The sequence below is a fragment of the Ceratotherium simum genome, chromosome 2, assembly GCF_057802395.1.
Source record: "Ceratotherium simum simum isolate JZ-2026a chromosome 2, ASM5780239v1, whole genome shotgun sequence".
Taxonomy (NCBI): Eukaryota; Metazoa; Chordata; class Mammalia; order Perissodactyla; family Rhinocerotidae; genus Ceratotherium; species Ceratotherium simum.
The window spans coordinates 94169976-94189062 of record NC_141901.1 but is presented as its reverse complement, the minus strand read 5'-3'; the positions used below and the strand labels follow the sequence as shown (position 1 = coordinate 94189062).

General features: G+C 44.8%; 1 protein-coding gene across 2 annotated transcripts in view; it reads right to left on the bottom strand.

Moving 5' to 3' along the window:
* Positions 1-2644: 2644 nt before the first annotated feature.
* SLC35D1 (solute carrier family 35 member D1) overlaps positions 2645-19087 on the bottom strand; it is a 52899-nt gene continuing 36456 nt past the window's right edge. For both annotated transcript variants that reach the window (XM_087449296.1, XM_087449281.1), the window contains one exon: positions 2645-7267. In XM_087449296.1, the coding sequence (XP_087305422.1) occupies positions 7159-7267 (109 nt within the window). In that variant the 3' untranslated portion in view covers positions 2645-7158. The remainder of the gene's footprint in view (positions 7268-19087) is intronic.

The following is a 19087-nucleotide window of genomic DNA, read 5'->3' as shown; positions in this document are numbered from 1 at the left end:
GACTAAGATCTCTGCCTTCAGAAAGTTTCAGTGCGAGGAGATACAAGTGCTATGGAGATAAGCCCAGGAGGGGACAGGGAGTGTGGGGATGCCACTTCAGCCAGGCTGGCAGGGACGGCCCACAGAGATGAGGGCATGTCTCTCCTAGACATCAAGGGGAGATGCGCTCCAGACAAGCAGACACAGCAGCCCTGGAATGCTGGAGGCCTGTCCCCTCCATATCTCCTTAGTTGAATCCCAGCTGTCCTTCAAGAATCAGCTCAAATGCCATTTCTTGGAGGAAATCTTTCCTACCATTCCCAGGTACAATGACATTCTTCCTCCCATCCATTCTTACATGCAGCTCAGATAGTTTCATGATTCTGTCATCACTTGCAGATACTATCCGTAAAAATATTTATTGAAAAAATGAATTATTGTCATCATTTGCAGATACTATCCATGAAAATGTTTATTGAAAAAAATGAATTATTTAACGACAAAAATGAAGGATAAGCAGATGTGATGAGGCACTCGTGATAACACTCTCCTACTAAATTCTCCTAAGATAGGGAGTTACCTGGAATTCTTTAGAAAGAAAAGGTTTTGGAATCCAAGTCCAGATTTAAATTATCAGTCAAGGGAACTTGGTCAAAACCCTCAGCCTTAATTAAGCCGCCATCTGTGCAACAGCGAAGTGCTGAAATGCAAAGAGGCAGAAGGGCCCAACGCGGTAACAGCACAGGGCAGGCCCTCAGTAAAGAATACTGCTTTTCCTTCTTGGAAAGCAAATGGCTTTCCATCACTTATCCCCCAACGGCAGCTGTTGCCACAAGAGGGCACCATCAGCACAGCTGGGAGGGCACGGCTGCTTTGCCCTCTCTCGGATTCCACCAGCCACCAGCTCCCACCGAAGCTTTAAATCCACGGTGTGTGAACTTGGGGTGAAGAATGGCACTCGACAGACGCAGAGCGGTGACGCACTTGGTACACCAAGTCTATTACAAGCCGACTAGGAGGAACAAGAACCTAGCATGGTGGGGAAGAGCAAAGGTCTTTTGAGTCAGACTGATTAGATCTGAATGTGGGTTCCACAAACTCATTGGACAACCGCACCTCCGTGAGCTTCATCTGTAACACACGGCTGTGCCAGGCCTCTGCTAGAGGCTGGGCGCTGCCCCTGTGAACTCAGCCTGGCTTGACGGAGGGATGAGCAAAGAGATGTGATGAGAGCTGCAGGGAAGAAGTCCTGGGGGTCCCTGCAACTGCTCACCTGCTGTGGATATGCAGATACGATCCGTAAAAATGTCAGCTCCGTGCTCTGCTCCTCTCAGCAGTGCCTCTTCTGCGGTGTTCCCCAGTACTGCAGCCCTGTGCTGCAGGAAGCCAAGCAAGACAAGAAACCAGCAAGGAGCTGAATGAAAGAGCACAGATCTCACAAATTAAAAAGAAAAAATACAAACTCTAACAGGTTTTTTTTTTTTTTTTTTTTTTTGCCAAGGAAGATTCGCCCTGGGCTAACATCTGTTGCCAATCTTCCTATTTTGTGAGAATGTAAAATGGTGCAGCCACGAGGGAAAATAGTACGGCAGTTCCTCGAAAAATTAAAAATAGAACTACCATATGACCTAGCAATTCCAAAGGAACTGAAAGCATACCTGTAAACCTATTACTATGGGTTTTATCTCTCCACTCCAAAATTTATGTTAAAACCCTAATCCCCTAATCCCCAATGTGATGGTATTTGGAGATGGCACCTTTGGGAGGTGATCAGGTCATGAGGATGGAGCCCTCATGATTGGATTAGTGCCCTTATAAGAAGATGCAAGACAGAGCTTGCCTCCTGTCTCTGTTCTCCACCATGTGAGGATATAAGACGAACATCTGCAAGCCAGGAAGTGGGCTCTCGCCAGACGCCAGACCTCAGACCTGCTGGCACCTGGATCTTGGACATCCCAGCCTCTAGAAACGTGAGAAGTAAATGTTTAAGTCACCCAGTCCATAGTAATTTGTTACAGCAGCCCAAACTGACTACGACACCCACGTTTAGCAATATTAGTCACAAAAGCCAAAAGGTGGAAGCAACCCAAGTGCCCATCACTGGATGGACGGAGGGAGCACCACCCTCCCAGCACATCCCGGAGGCAATCTGAACCTCAACATTCAGGGATTTTTATGGAGGCCTCATTATGTTGACATGATTTATTAAATCATTGGCTTTTAGTGATCGCCCCTCCACCAGGTGGTAGTGGGAAGGGGGAACTGAAAATTCCAACACGAATCACATGGTTGGTTCCCCTGGCAACTAGCTCCCACCCTTAGGGGCTTTCCAAAAGTCACCGTATTAACATAAACTCAGGTGCGGCTGAAGGAAGCTCTTTATGAATAACAATAATAATAGCTCTGGAGCTATTTCAAGAACTTGGAACAAAACTAATTATTATAAAAAAAGATGTTCCTATAGCACTTACGTAGGAAATTACAAGGGTTTTAGGAGCTATGTGCCAGGAAGTGGAACAAAGACCAAATATTTATGTCTTATTATAAATCACAGTATCACAATGGCAAACAGTATTTTCTCTATTACTGGGTCTCTTAAATGTCGGCAGACCAATGGCCCTTGATTGTCTTTGTATGTACTTAGAAAGGAATTTTAATACATGTGTTCAGGAAAAAGTATTTATTTGACACCTTTACAAAAATATTTAGGCACATAATTTTCATGTTTATGTCACCTGATTTACATATCTCAATCCTCTCAGTACCTTTTAAAAACACTAAAATGGTCATTTGGTAAATAGAATCTATACTGAAAAAATAGTGTAATAGGCCAACATTTGTAGACAAAAATCAGTTGATCATCAGCATGAGAAAGAAACATTTATGAACAAAATAATCTCTAAAAACATTTTTGTGAGACAATAAATCTAACCAGTAGATTTCTTTTTAAAAAGTATTTTCAAAAAAGAAAGCTTAAAAAAACCCACCATAGAATACCTCCTCATACCATGATGAAGTGGTCTCCTAACAGCAAGAACTAGAAGGTGGTTCAGAAAACGGTGATGGTGCCAGAGGTTCACGAACCCCAACAAGCGAGAGAAGCCTGGAGGCAGAGGCAGCATTATGCGCTCAGCGCATTTAATTCCGAGAAGGGAAGAAAGAATGTCCGGCTGTACCTTAAGGTGACAGACTGGGAAGGTTCTAACTGACCCACTGCTGTGAAGTGTAATTGTCTTCCTTTAAGATGGGAAGTAATTCTTCCTTTTTTGAAATTTACCATCAAAATGAGTAATTTCGTTTTTTAAAAACAGGTGGAATCACCTGCATCACACAATGGCCACAATTATATCCAGTAGGTGTTTTTAAAAAAACGAGACCACGAACAGAAACTTACTTCAGCATTCTAGAGGCAACAAGACACAGGGTCACATTTTTTAAGAAATACACACGCTGCCCAGGCCTCTAGCATTTAGGGAGCACACATTAAGAATCTTGTTTCTGCCTACAGTCTCACCATGACATAATGACAGTCACAATATTTGCTGAGTGCCTGACATGCACTAGGCATCGTGCTGAGTAGTTTCGCATCCATTAACTCATTTATTCTGAATGTTATGATTTTCCGTCAGCGTTGTTCATAGGAGTCCCACAGTCCCACAGTCCTGGGGAGGCGAGAGTATATGCAGCAGAGGGAGGAGGGACTCAGGCTATTCACACAATTCTAGCCTTCAGGCACTTGTCACAGACCTAGAAGACTCATATGAATTATGAAAGTCCTCCTGGAATAAAAAAATGCCTCAGCTTGTGGGTGGGGCACCCCAATCTGTGATACTGGTAACCCTGCATGCAGCTCTCACTCACAAATCACTGACTTCATCTGCTGCTTTCTCAGTTAGGGTCTGGCTAAAGAATTCTACCATGGCCTGTTCATCTCAGTTTCCCCGGAGCTTAGCATAATGCCTGGCATGAAACAGATGCTCAGTAAACCTCTGCTCACTGAACAAGGCCCTAACAATGAAAGCAAAGGTAGGCCCCAGATCCCAGGTACCATCCAGACCAGCTAGACGTGGAACTCTACATTGTTCCCGTGAAGATCCTTCCTGAGCGTTACTGACCTGGACTTCCCTCGGATTCCTGCTACAACGGGACTACAGAAAACTTGCAAATGCACTTTTTTTTTTTTTTTAACCCACATGCAAGTTGGATCCTACAAATGACTGACTCATAAAGTCAACAGCCATGAGTAACAGTCTCCTGACATGGTGGCGATGTATCGGCCAGCCAACCAGCATTATTCAAACCAATGTGGCACTGACTAAAAGCAGACTGGCCAAAGAGGATGCTGATGTCACTGTCACTAACTCAAGAAGAGGAGCCACTGGTCATAAAATTTGGCTTTCAGAATTCTCACCACAGCTCATCTGTCTCAGGGCAAATTAAGGATTTAACTGTATACTGCCTCTTTTTCTCCCAGGAGGAAGTTAATAGGTCAAAGAATCTTTATCCTGTAAGATATCAACCTTGGGGCAAAATCCAGACATTCTGGGCGATGCTAGAGTACCATGTAAATCTCTCATGCACTGTAAACAAGCCTGAATATAAATGAGAACGAACTCCAAAAATGGCTGGACAGTCTATTCCATCTCCAGCCTCCCAGGCTGCTTTCCCTGGAAACATCCGTGGCGAGGCGGGAGCCAGGAATCAGCACGTAGACGGGGCAGGGGCTGTGAGTTGCTGCACTGCTTCTGGTCAGTCAGAAAGCGCAACACACGCCAGGGGCCCTGAGGTCACATGCATTTAGCGAAGCTGTACCTATACGTGACTTTCTCAAATAAACCCAGAGCGATGACAGATCTGTAAGGGAACCTGACCCCCTGAAGCAGTTCAACCCCTAGTGGGGGTCTAGCCTCCAGACATACCCAAAGGCCTTCCACGATGAGAAACTCTAAAACACAAATTATTTCTCATGTCCAAGGTCCCCCCTTTGTGTGGCCGATAGAGGAAGGAACAGAACCACTAATATTCGCTCTCACGATGCCTTTCCACCCTACTGGGGCAAAGGCGGGCAGAAGCCGGCAGCGTTCACAGCCAGAAGTGCATATCAACTGAGGCCGGCCTGGAAGTTCGCAAAAGCTCTGGCACACAGAGCGCCCATCTCTCTCCCAGCTTTTCTCTCTGACTCCAATTTCAATCAACCGCTCGCCTCCCTGCAAGATCTCGAGCTAACTCAGCCAGCATCCCTGCTTCCTCAGCCCTCAGAGAGGGGCAGCTGATCAATGGCAGCCTGGCTCAGTGGAAAAAACCACAAGTCACCTACATTCTCTGAGGCTTGTTTTCTCATTGGTAAAACGGGCACAATAAGAAGCATCCTACACAAGGTGATATCCTATTCTCCCACCGGAATTTTCTCAGATGAGATGATACTGGAAAAAAGTGGCACGGAGCTTGTAACTTGGAGGTGGCCATGAGGCTAACTGTAGGGACCCAGCACCACTGGCAGGCTTTAATCAAGACAAACCAAAATAAGGGAAAAACATGAATATGAAAACGACCTCAGTGTAATCTTCAAAAACAAAAAGAAAAAAAAACCTTCTAGGTCCCCTGCTGAGGCACCAAAATACTGATTGTTTAGGTCAACAAAGCCCAGTGGATTCCAATCCAATGAAATCGAAGCTAGTGTGTGCAACAGGGCAAAGGTGCCCAGCCTCTGGTACACTGACTGCACAGCTGGCCTCAGCAAATACTTGTCCCCCTAGTCAATGGATGTCTTTGAACCAAGTCACACGGCTGTGTTTAACACCTCGCCCCCGCCCCCAACAAGAGGCAACTCAGGTAACGTCCATTCACGGACGCTCTCCCAGGACGCAGCCCTGGTCTGGACAGAAGCTGGCATGTTCAATAAGTGAGCCAAGAGACACAGGATGTAGGCGGCAGAGGGATACTCACGCCGTCTAAGGAGAAAGGAAGGTGATGGCTCACAGTGACACTGCAAAAGACCAAGCCTTGACAATACAGACACATCTAACCAGCCTTTCCCCTCAAACCAATGGACTCAGTCCTGCTGATTTAGAGAGGAGCAGCAAGAGGAGGAAGGAAACCCAGAGGAGGGAAGCAGGGGCGGTGGAGGGTGCCTGCCCGCCTGCGCGCACAGAGAGAGGAGGGGCTGAGCGCACCGTTCACCAAGCGCAGCTCTTCCCACAGCTGATGGCACACGCTGCAGCATTAGGTCTCACCCCGCTGACGGCTAGGGAGGGCAGCTGCTCCTAACCCCATTCAAAGATGTGCTGTTTCTGAGAGCTGGGACTCTCTGTGCCTTGTTCCCAGTCACATCGTCTTCTGAATGGACCGACAGAGCTAAGGCCTCTGTCTTACCCACAGTCACCACAGCAGGAGGGAGACCCCTCAACTCCTTCCAGAAACATCTCTGCCCCCAGTACTCAGCACGATGCCTACCCACATCACACACTCAGGACATTCTGGTTGAATGAATGAATGAGCAAGACGAGTAAAGGAGTAAAAGGCCTCCTGCCTCCACCCCTTCACTATCCCCATCCCAGAGAGGGAGCAGCATCTTTTCAAGGCATGCACTCTGCTCATCCTGTGGGTTCTCAGGGAAGCCAACATTGAAAGCCATACACTTCAAAGCCCCACAGAGTTTTTAGTGCCAAAGTTGTCATCTGTGGCAAACGCAGTATGATATCCTTATGAGGAAAATGCAATCGTTAAGAAATAGAATTTAAAGAAGAGTAATTTCAGATACTTGGCTGCATTTCCAGCGGAAGGCAGCCTGGACTGCCCCCAGACGCAGCGGTGATGTGAACGAGGAGGCTCCAGCTGGAGCACTTTATATGTGTAGCTCCCAGGAGGCCAGGACAGCAAACCATGGAATGAAATATTCTCAAAACACTGATGTCTCACTGTCAGCATAGAGGAAAAATAAATTAAAAAGCCCAGTACATTTTCCAGTCTGATATAAATTAATTCAAATGGCATATTTAAAATAGAGTCAATTATAAGTTTCTCTCATAAAATTTTAAAAGGCAGCAATCAATCCTCAGATTGTACAAGTGCAAAGGAATGGTATTTTCTCCACAATCAAGACACCTCAGTTTCTGCGTAAGAGTTGCCAGAGTTCCGAGCTGATCAGAAGCGTGGCCTCAGGGGCTCAGCAGTCCTCTGTCACACTGCTCCCTTCCCCTTGGTGTCCAGCTTGTTACCAGCCTCTGACTGTTTGCTCAGCTGCTCTTCAGAGAAAGTGATGTAGGAATACACCAGGCTCCCAGCAATGCTGCAAAAGAGAAGACCACCATCAGGGAGGAGGGCCGGAACGGCAGACGTAAGGGAGACAGGGAGAGCTGGAGCCGCCTCTATAAATCACTGTACGTGAACGTAAAACAGAGACAGCATTTCATGCACTGAACTAGAGACACTCCCTCATCGCGGTGTCACACACGGCCGTCAACATAACTGGGAAAACACAGGTTTGCACACTTGCCAGCAGGAATGCCAATTTCATACAACCTTTCCAGAAGAAAATTTGTTGCAATCAAAACTTCAGAATTCTGTTTATCCTTCGACCTAGCAGTCTGCTTCATGGATGAATTGTGTACATCTTCACAGACTTACCGACAAAGTGTTTACCACAAAATTCATAATAGCAAAAAATTAGAAAGGGGGTAAACGTCCCACAGTGAGGAAATATATAATTCATACAACAGAACACTAGGCATCCATTAAAATGATATAAAATGAAAACAGGAATAACAATTTGATTGAAAAAATCACCTCACAAAACATTAAGTATTGTCTAGTCGCATTTTATTTAGGTGAACACAGATACGTATATCGCTATGCATCAGAACAGAAAAAAGTCTGGAAGGAACAGAGGAACCTTAACAACAGTTACACCTGGATGGTGAGACTACAGGCACACCTCGTTTTACTGCACTTCGCTTTATAGCATTTTTTACAAATTGAAGGTCTGTGGCGACCCTGCGTTAAGCAAGTCTATCGCTGTCATTTTTCCAACAGCATTTGCTTACTCCGTGTCTCTGTGTCACATTTTGGTAATTTCTGCAATATTTCAAAACTTTTTCATTATTATTATATTTGTTATGGTGATCTGTGATCAATGATCTTGGATATTACTATTGTAATTGTTGCGGGGCACCAAACTGTTAACTGTAAAGACAGCAAACTTAACCCATAAGCGCCATGCGTGTTCTGCCTGCTCCACCAAACGGCTGTTCCCCACCACCGTCCCCTCCTCGGGCCTCCTATTGCCTGAGACGCGACAATGCTGAAATTAGGCCAATTAATAACCCTACAACGGCCTCTAAGTGTTCAAGTGAAAGGAAGAGACACACGTCTCTCACTTTAAATCAAAAGCTAGACATGATTAAGCTTCGTGAGGAAGGCATGTCGAAAGCCGAGATAGGTCAAAAGCTAGGCCTCTTGCGCCAAACAGTTAGCCAAGCTGTGAATTCAAAGGAAAAGTTCTCGGAGGAAATTAAAAGTGCTACTCCAGTGAACACATGAATGATAAGAAAGAGAAATCGTTCATGAAAGGAAGAGTCAATCGACACAGCAAACTCTCTGTTGTCTTACTTTAAGAAACTGCCACAGCCACCCCAGCCTTCAGCATCCACCACCCTGATCAGCAGACACCAACACCGAGGCAAGACCTCCACCAGCAAAAAGATCAAGACCGCTGAAGGCTCAGATGATGGTTAGCATTTTTTGGCAACAAAGTATTTTTTAATTAAGGTATGTACATTTTTTTTAGACATAATGCTACTGCACACTTAACAGACTACAGTATAGTGTAAACATAACTTTTATATGCACTGGCAAACCAAAAATTTCGTGTGGCTCACTTTATTGTGATATTCGCTTTATTGTGGTGGTCTGGAACTGAACCCCCAATACCTCTGAGGTACGCCTGTATAGGTCATTTCTTTTCCATTTGTTGGAGAATCTGTCACCCGAGCCCTCAGCCCCTGAGCGGGTTACCTGTCCCCCACACCCACCACCAGGAGGGTTCACTCTTTGGGGACAGGGATCACTCCTGTCTATTCCCTGTGGGGACTCACCAGGGACACGGCCCCCTGCCCCAATCACTTACTGGAGGTAAGCCGGAGCCACGCCCTGCTCTCCCACTGAGCTTGTGGCCCGGGATACCCCTGGGGCTCCAGCCAGCAGCCTGGCCTGGGCTCTGCTTTCAGACGTCCCTGCCCTGGTTTGGCCCCCAGCCTCTGCCTGACCACTTGACTCATAAACTTACTGCTTATTTGAAATTAATTCTATTCTCCTCTGGGCTTTGGAGGCCCAGCCCCAGAGCAGCTGCAGCAGGGTGAGAGGCCCAGCCCCCACAATAGGGAAGCAAGGGCAGGCACTCACAGCCCTTAATGTCAAACCGTGACCATTTACTGAAGTCTACTACGAGTCGAGCATGTGACATACATCTCCTGCAGCTGCAATATTCCTACAAGCTGCTCATTTCACAGATGAAGAAACTGAGCCCCAGAGTCATATATAACATGCTAAAGATCACAATGCGGACCAGAATAACCCAGTCAGTCTGACTTTCCCCACTGAAATGGCTTCCTCCCTTACAGCCCCTACCCCACTTGATATCGCTGCCTGTCCTTATCCCGTTCCCATCAGCCTATACACTTCCCAAGGCCTTATCTTAGCTCTTCAGAGGCCCTTGCACAGGCCTGGCACGTTGCAGCAGCCTAACTTAGCGGTTAAGTGCGCGCGCTCTGATGCTGGCGGCCCGGGTTCGGATCCCGGGAGCGCCCTGAGGCACCACTTCTCCGTCCAACGTGAGGCCGAGTCCCACGTACAGCAACTAGAAGGATGTGAACCTATGACATACAACTATCTACTGGGGCTTTGGGGGGAAAAAACTGAATAAATAAAATCTTTAAAAAAAAAAAAAAAAAGAACTGCTGGACTGGACATGCGTCACGGCCCCATTCAAAGATAGGAGCCTCACGAACCCAACCCTGTGCAGTGTTCACAGAGCTTCATCTTTTCCTTCATCTGGTAGCTTTTATCCATTTCATTTTTTCTTTTGCTCTGACTCTTCTGGAAACTTTTCTTGTTTTTCTGGTACATCAAGTAGATGATCTCCCTGGTAGCTGGGCTAGGACCCGAGGAGATGGCTTACTGCAGCCTTGTTGACTGAGGCTAAGAATTCTTTGAGGGTCACATGTACATGTACAGGACAGTCTGTCCCTCTGCCTCCAAACCCAGCCTCCCCACAACAAAGTGAAGGACTGCTCCTGTCTTTCATCCGATTCTCACCTAGAATCCCGCTCCCACGACAACCTAAAATGTGACAACGCTCTCTCTTATTTTTCCTGTCAAGACAATCTGATGTTCATACTAAGCCGATTTCAAATGGATAGAAACAATGGAGCAGTTCAGGATACAAGATGACCAAGAATGCCCTGGAATTTATTCCCAGCTTTGTTCTTATGGTGATCTGGGACCTGACACCCCTAGTGTAGTCAGTGTAATGAAAAAACACGGACTCTGGAGTTAGGTCTCAGTTCAAATCTTGAACATACTGCAAGCTCTGTGCCCTTGGGCAAATTTATTCATTTCTATGAGATTCTATTTCTGTACTAATAAAATAAGACTACTACTCTCTAACTATCGTTCGAGGATTAAATGAGACAAGATGCATAAAGAACTAGGCCCTAATCCCGGCACACAGTAAGCAATCAGGGAACACTGACTCCCTTCTCCCGCTTCCGTCAGCTCTGATCCTCACAGCAGAGGCCAGAGGCACTGCTGATGAAAGCGAGGCGGGCAGAATAAGGCGACTCAACCTGAGGCAAGGGGAGGGCACGCTGTTGCCAAACAGTTGTGTAAATAACCAGAGCAAAACCAAAACACAGAGACTACTGATCTCAACTCTCATGAGTCCTACGGGAGGAGATAATAAAGGATGTTTCACCTCATCTTTATTCCTGACTTGATCATTATTAAATATTTAAGTTTTCAGAAATAACCATTCCTGAATCACCCGAGAAGTGAATATTCATCAACAAGGATACTATGTGCCAACCAGTGATGAACTGATGCAGGAAAGGAATTTAAATTGCTTCCTAGCAGCTTTGGGAATCTGAGGAAACTGGGAGGAGAGGAAGAGAAGGATGGAGGAAAAAAGGGAAAAGCCCAGATCTTGTCGGGGGAAGGCCTACACTGCCAAATGATTCTGAATCAGATCTTCTATTTCAAACAAAGAACTTCTCATTAATCTATTGGCTCCATAAATATTCACATTAAAGGTAACGACCTCTGGCACTTTGGAATTGGTATTTATATATTTAACCGTCCTAAATATTCGTTTTTTTAAAAGCTCAAGCAATTCTCCATCTGTCTAATATTCAGATCATAGTAGTACCAATTATTAATTCACTGAGACCTGCCGTGGCAGACACAGCCAGGAGATACACAGAAGGGAAAGACAAAGCTACAGCACCCTGCAGACAGAGGTCTAGTTAGAAGACTGCAAGACTGCCTGGAAAGTGCTGAATATGGCCATTCCATCTGCCCTGATCCACTCAGACCTTCCAAAGCCATGCAAACACAACCCACCTCTCTCCTAGACCTGCAGCCACAGACACATATATTCACTAGTCTCAGATAATCAGATGTCCATTCTATAAATACACACTAAAAATGCCTTCAGCAACTCCACGGCCAGGGAAGGAGAGTCCTAAGGTCCAGGCTGTCTTCATCTCCTTCTGCAGCTGACATGTTTGTCTAGCCAGGTAGCTCCGCACCTTAGATGAGACCCCTACCTTCTATATTTCATATGTAAAATAGGTTAATCCACATCAAAACCTAGGAACCAAGATGGTTTGATTTCTACTGCTATCTCCTAACACACACAACTCCTGCCAAATAGGTGAACCGGGCCTCTGGGTCCACTCGCTATTGTGACTAGGGACACCCCACCTTAACTCCCCACAGAGCAGCTGCTGGGGAGCCTTTTCTCAACTTTCTCACCAGCCAAATGAAGCAGAGCTGCATTGCCTCTGTTTCTATCACCTTCCAGTGAGAAACACAGAGGTGACACAGGGTTGAGTAAAATAATGGTGGACTCTGTCTGACATTTACAAAGCTCTGTGATGTGGAGCAAGTTACTTAACCACTCAGAGCCTTAGCTCCCTCATCTGTGAAATGGTGATTAGAACACCACTCTTACAGGACTGAAGTGAGAATTAAATTCTGTTTAACTAAGTTATATATTTAAATCATATAATAGGACAACTGGCCATTTCAAAGGTTAATTATAGCACACAGCAGACATCCAGAGGTAGAAGTCAAAATGGCAAGGCACAGCAGGGCTGATCCGCGCAGAGCAGGAAGACGATGGGGGTGGCAGCTGCCACTTCTCTCTGCGTGGCCGCATACCCACGCACCCAGAAACCAAGGAGCCCTCAGTCTGCAAGGTCTTCCTGGTTTTGGTCGTCCCAACTAGGCCTTCCCTGTACTGTGAGTGCGCAAGCCTCGACCTAACCTCTACCACCTGTGGTCTACTAGTAACTCTCGGCGTCCTCCTGGTCGGGTGCTCACTCCTCCTCTGTTATGAGACTTTCGAGGCATCTCACACATGGGTGTCAGCCTACTTCTCCTGTGTTACCCTTGAGCAACACCTCTTCTTCTTGCCCACTGGAGCATCCACTGCCCACCCTCCCCTGCCTGCATTTCAGCTCATGCTTTTGCTCCTGCAGTCCTCATGGCTGGATACCCACCCTTCTCTTCCACCTCTCCAAATCCTACCTCCTGGTCAAGGTCTAGCCTAAGGATCCCTTCCTCTGTGGAGTCTCCCAGCACTCTGTGTGATTGCAGTTCCTGAGACTACCACAACCTTACCAGCAGAGCCAGTCTGGATAGCTGCCTTGCGATGCCTGCGTGATGACAGCTGTTGAAAGCTCTTTTGAGAGAATGTGTAAAAAGTGCCTCATCGCTGCTCTTATTAATGCCGTATAAATGCCTAATGTTGTTATACATGCTATATGATTCCTATATAAACGAAAGCCATTGCTGTTAACATAATCATCTCACATTTCCTCTCCTCCTTCAGTCTCATCTCAACACAGTGGCCAGAGTGATCCAGTTAACACTAAGCCAGACCATGTCATTCCTCTATTTAAAATCCTCCAACATCTCCCTCTCTCTTAAAGGTAGTCCCCAGTCTGCCCTCCACCCCACGACCTCTGCAGCCCATCTCGGTTCACTCACTTCACTCCCGCCACACTGGCCTCCTCGTGGTTCCTTGAACACAACAGGCACACTCCCACTTCAGCGCCTTTTCATTTCCTCTTCCCTCCAGAAACCAATGTGGCTCATTCCCACCACTTTCTAGGTCTTTATAGAAAACATAACTTCTCAGTAAGCACCCCTAACCCCAGCAATACTGCCATCCCCCTTCCCTGCTCTGCTTTTCTCCATTACTATTTATCACAGCTAATATTTATCAACAGCAAATACTTCATTCAGTTATCTTCATTCATTTTCTGTCTCCTCTACCAGAAGGAAGACTCCATGAAGGGCAAGAATTTTGAGAGCAGCTCTATCCCCACTGCCTAACGCAATGTTTGTTACACAGTGGGTCCCTACAATGCATTTGTTCAAGAACAAAGGAATCCTCCCAGCTGGATTACAACTTCCCTGAAGATAAAGATGAGTCTACAGCACTGCATGCACTAAGTAGTCACTTCCTGTAATGCGTGTACAGAATGGGTTCAACAGTGCTGATTCTCGCCCTGCCTACCACGGGAGGCAGGAGAATACAAATCAGTGGTAAGGCAGGAGGCAAGCAAGGAGACTCTGGAAACGTTCAAAACAAAGAGGGGCCATGTTAATCTCTCATCGCACGTGCCAGCACATGGCTAAATCCTGGGGAAGACTGATCAGGGTTAGAATCTCAGCTCTCGTTCTTACTATGGTTCAGCTTGACCTTGGGCACGTTATTTCACCTCTCTGAGTCCCAATTCCACTATCATGTGAACTGGGGGATGATCACACGAGACAATACTGTAAAAAGGTGGTGGCCGTCATACGCTAGGTGCTCATGGAACACTAACTCTCTACTTGCTGCCTTCCCAGACACCTATTTATGTCCTTTCTACTCTAGGATAAGTGCTGGTCTGGGCACATACCTCAGAAGTAGAAGTACCCTAGTTACAGGAGTCTGGCCGGGATGTGAACCATTCCATTTGCACAGGAGTTTTAGGAATGTGCCCAGGAGGAAATTTAGAAAAAAATAAAAGGCTCTCCAATCCTGTTCCGATGTTCTTTGGAACTCATGGGCCTGGAAAAGGATATTCTTTCCTTCATTAACTGATATGAGTCAGGCAAACGCTCTCTTTAAGATCAGAATTCTGGTGAGGCCCCAAGGACATATACAGGGTTTCTTTTTAAAGACTGCGTTAGAGAAAAGTTAAGGAAAAAAAAAAAAGAATATAAGCCTAAAAACTTATTTCCTACCTAGTCTTACTGTTTAGTTTTCTGGAAAGGAGGGGGTCTCTTACATATTTGAAAACAGCCCTTGTTTTGCTTTCTTGACATCTTGAATACTATTCCTCAACTTGGGGCTCAGTCCGAACTACTCAAGCATTTCCAGCATTTTCTCCCCAACTTGTGTACTCCTTTTTCTTTTCTGCCTCTTAAAAAACCCTAAAACGTGGGTGGAGGACTCCCATCAGAACTAAAAGGATCATACATTTTATGTGTTTTCTACACCTGGAGGAAGTTCCTTCAAATGTCGTAAGTCTCCTGCAAAATAACTTTACACCTACTGACTACATGGCAGAGCTTCCACAGGACTTCTTCAGGGTGAATCAGAGAAGTTCAGTGGCAGAACTAGGATAGACAACTCTAGCTCAAAAACTGAAAGCGAGAACACTGAAATACAGGTCGCTAGTAGCAGTATCAGCAACAGAACACTGATTTTTTTGCCATATTCCAGGTCAGTGCTCTTCTGTCAGGAATTATGCTATAACCAAGGCCCAGAGAATCTCTCTACTTCCTATTCAAAAGTCCAAGCTATTCCAGTGAGATGCCAGTTATGTAACAGCTCTACATAATATAATAAACTCTATACATAGCCTGGGAGACATTACATCAACAGCAACTAACTGATAATACAAAACATGTCCTTTTCTTTCTTCAAATGAGAGAACACTGAGCAAAGGGAAAGCTGCCTCCTTACTTCAGAAGCCTGGAACCAGAGGAAAGTCTACTAGGATGGAACTACTCAGGAGGAGAAGCAGTCTGGAACTAAGAAGCAACACACACTTCGAAGTAAACAGGCAAAGGAGTTCAAAAGGAGGGAATCATAGATTCAGGTGTGGAGAGAGGTAACTGATCCCAAGTCATCAGGAACCACCCCTGGAGCTCGACTCTGGGCTGCACTGCACCCTGCCCCCTCCTTGAGCCGTGCAGACCCTGGTTTGGCCTCAGAAGCTACAGTACAATGGTTTTTGTTACACAAAAGGAGGCTGGCTTAAGAGTATGTAACCAATGTGATGACCTATCATGAAAGGATATGAAAATAAAAACAATTCAGTCATCTACTCAGCATTCACTGGATGGTGGTTACGAAAGAAGACTTGGAGGGCAAATCATAGACTGAATACTTACCAGCTGGGTAATATGGGCAAAACTTAGCAGTTTCTTAGCCTCTCTGTGAAATGGAATGTTTACATGGTCTATCTCATAGGGCTGTTATGAAGATTAAGCATGGAGAACCCAGGACTACGCCTAGCACAAGTAAGCATAAAGAATACTGGCTAGTATTTTGCTATAATTATTATTAGCTGAATGCCAATAACGGGCCAGGCACTGATAATACTGATACAACTTTAAATAAGACAAGTGATTTCTGCCCTCGAATAGCTGAGAATCTAAAGTGGCGATGGACACACATGATTTACTAGGCTACATTACAGTCATTCAGTCATTACTGAATGGTAATGCATTAAAGGGTGAGAACTGGGACTCTGGAGTCCAACCCATCTGGGTTACACTTCTTGCGACTTGACTCACTCGCTGTGTGTCCCTGGCAGATCCAAGAAGTGCACTCTGTCGCTCTAGAGCAGTGTCTGGCAGACCGCCAACAGGCTCAATGCAGATCTTCACAACATTCCACTCACCTACCCTCGTGAAGCCTCAAGCTCCTCATTTATTAAAAGGCAATAATAAAAGAACTTCAAAAGAGTGTTATGAAGAATTAGGCAATGCCACAGAGAAAGAATAGTATTTTCAACAAAAAGTACTGGAACAATTGTATATCTATATTAAAAATAACACATACACAATAAAAAGAATCTTCATCCAGTCCTCACACCACAACACCGAAAGCACAATCCATAGGCCACAGACTGCAAAATAATACTTGCAAATCACCTATCAGATAAAGGACTTGTATTCACAACATATAAAGAACTCGCAAGACTCATTAAGAAACCAACCCAATTTTTAAAAAATGGGCAAAATATTTGAACAGCCATTTTACCAAAGAATATATACAGATGGCAAAGAAGCACATGAAAAGATGCTCAATATCATTAACCATCAGGAAAATTAAAATCACAATGAGATACCACTATAGATCTATTTGAATGGCTAGAATTTAAAAAACAAAAACAAACTGACAACACCAAAGGCTAGGATGTTGAGCAACTGGAACTCTCACAGACGGCTGGTGGTTATGCAAACCGCAACGGACACTTTCAAAAATAGGTTGGCCATTTCTTATAAAGTTACACATACACTTACCATACAACCCAGGAATTCCACTCCTAGGTATTTACCCAAGTGAAATGAAAACTTATGTTCACACGAACACTTCAAAGCAAATGTTTCAGCAGCTAATACAAAACAGCTAAAAACTGGAAACTACCCAAATGTCTTTCAACTGGTGAATGGATAAACAACCGTGACATATCCACAATGGAATACTACTCAGCAATAAAAAGGTACAAACTACTGATATATGCAACAACACAGACTCTGAAACGCAACGTGTTAAGTGAAAGAAGTCAGACCACAAGCTACGTAACACCATGTATCACTATATGACACTCTGGACACCAAATGGATAGAAAACAGATCTTTGTCAGGGGCTGAGGGGAAGGGGAGAGGGTCAATGCAAAGGGGTACGGGGAGATTTAGGGGGTAATACAATTGTCTTATATCTTGAATGTGGTGGTGGTAGTTACATGACTATATGCATTTGTCAAAAGTCTCAGAACTGTACACTAAAAAGGGTGACTTTTACCATATTTAAATCATATATTAATTTAAAAAAAAAATAGAAGAAAAACAGAATCACAGATAAAGATGAGTTCCAGAGATTCTAAGAATTCTAGCCTGGGCAGCTATGAGACTGATGATGTCACTACCAGGAAAGGCTACATTACTCAGACCAAAGCCACAGGCCAGAGCCCAGCCTCTGATGGAAACACAGAGGCAGGCTCTGTCACCACCCTTCACTATTCATCCCCATCCTGTCCACAGTTTTTCTGGGCTTGGGTGAGGACTCAGTAACTGGCCACTGGAAAAAGGCATTTAAGGGAGTTGGAGACAGCTAGGCTCTCAACAGAGCCCTACAGAAAAAAAAAGCCTCAAGTCGCAGAATCAAATGTAGATGGAGGCTGAGAAGCGACCAATGCAAATCTCCTGCTTCCTGCACTTGAATCATGCCAGAGGAGAGCGATTTACACTCTTCTTAAAACAGCAAAAAGACTAGGCAGGGTGGAGTGGAGCTAGACTTATCTGGGTTTAATCACAGAATCCTTTAAGAATACAGTTCAATTACTCATTTCCTTCAAGGTGCAGTCAGCCAAGAATGGAGTGACACTATTTCCAATCAAAGCAAAATCTAGTAAGTAGTCACTTTAAGTTTGCTTTTTACATTAAAAAAAGGGGGGGGGGGCGGGGGGGGGCTGGCCGTACCGTGACGTAGTGGTTAGGTTCACACGCTCTGCTTTGGCGGCCCAGGGTTCAGAGGTTTGGATCCCAGGCACAGACCTATGCACCGCTTATCAAGCCATGTTGTGGCGGCATCCCACACATAAAGAAGAGGAAGATGGGCATGGATGTTAGCCCAGGGCCAATCTTCCTCAGCAAAAGGAGGAGGACTGACAACAGATGTTAGCTCAGGGCTAATCTTCCTCACCAAAAAAAAAAAAAAAAGTAATGTCTACAACCTATGAGTTTGTTTACTAACTAGCAGAAGATAAGTCAAAAAAAGTAAACAGTATAACCATAATTTCCATTTTAAAGAGAACAAGTGAAAAAAAAATTAGACAATACATACTTTCCTTTACAAAAGCTGAAAAGCACACTGTAATGGAAATAGTATTTGAACAGAAGGTCACCTGGATTCTAATCCCAACTCTGCAAATAATTTGAATGTTGACTGGCTAAGTACATCACTTACTTCTCCCCAGCCTTGTAATAAAACAGGGATTAAAGAGATATGACATGTAAAATTTATTACAATAAAATGTGAGAGCAATCAGAAATTATTAAAAATACTACATAGGGACAGAGTACCAATGACATCATTATCAACTAACCTTGCTAGCAAAATGGTACTGTTTAACCAGAACTATAATGCACTGACACAAAAAGAAATTCCACTGGAAGAATGTTCAAAAGGTTGGATTTGATATATGTCAGGCTGACCTACTTTGTAACATTCAACATACTCAGGCACTGAAGTTTTTTTCAAACAGCCTGCAATGTGAAAAACAACACCTAACCTTTCTTATAAGATACTATGTCATCTTATAAGAGACTTGAACTGCAGAGATCTGAAAATGCAAACAGAAGCTTTTGCTCCATTCTGGCTCTCAGGTTATTTACCTGAAGGGGACAAAGAGCAAACCAAGACATCTCCGAGTCAGGTCTATATGGTGTCATATGATTCTTCTATCCAGATTTAATCCAGATTACTGGCCACGTCCAGATCAGAGCTGGTTCACCATGCTGCTCCTCATATCCTGGCCCTTCCTCACACACATTAATGAAAGAAACTGATACTTACTAAGCATAGGCGCAAGCAGTGAGTTAG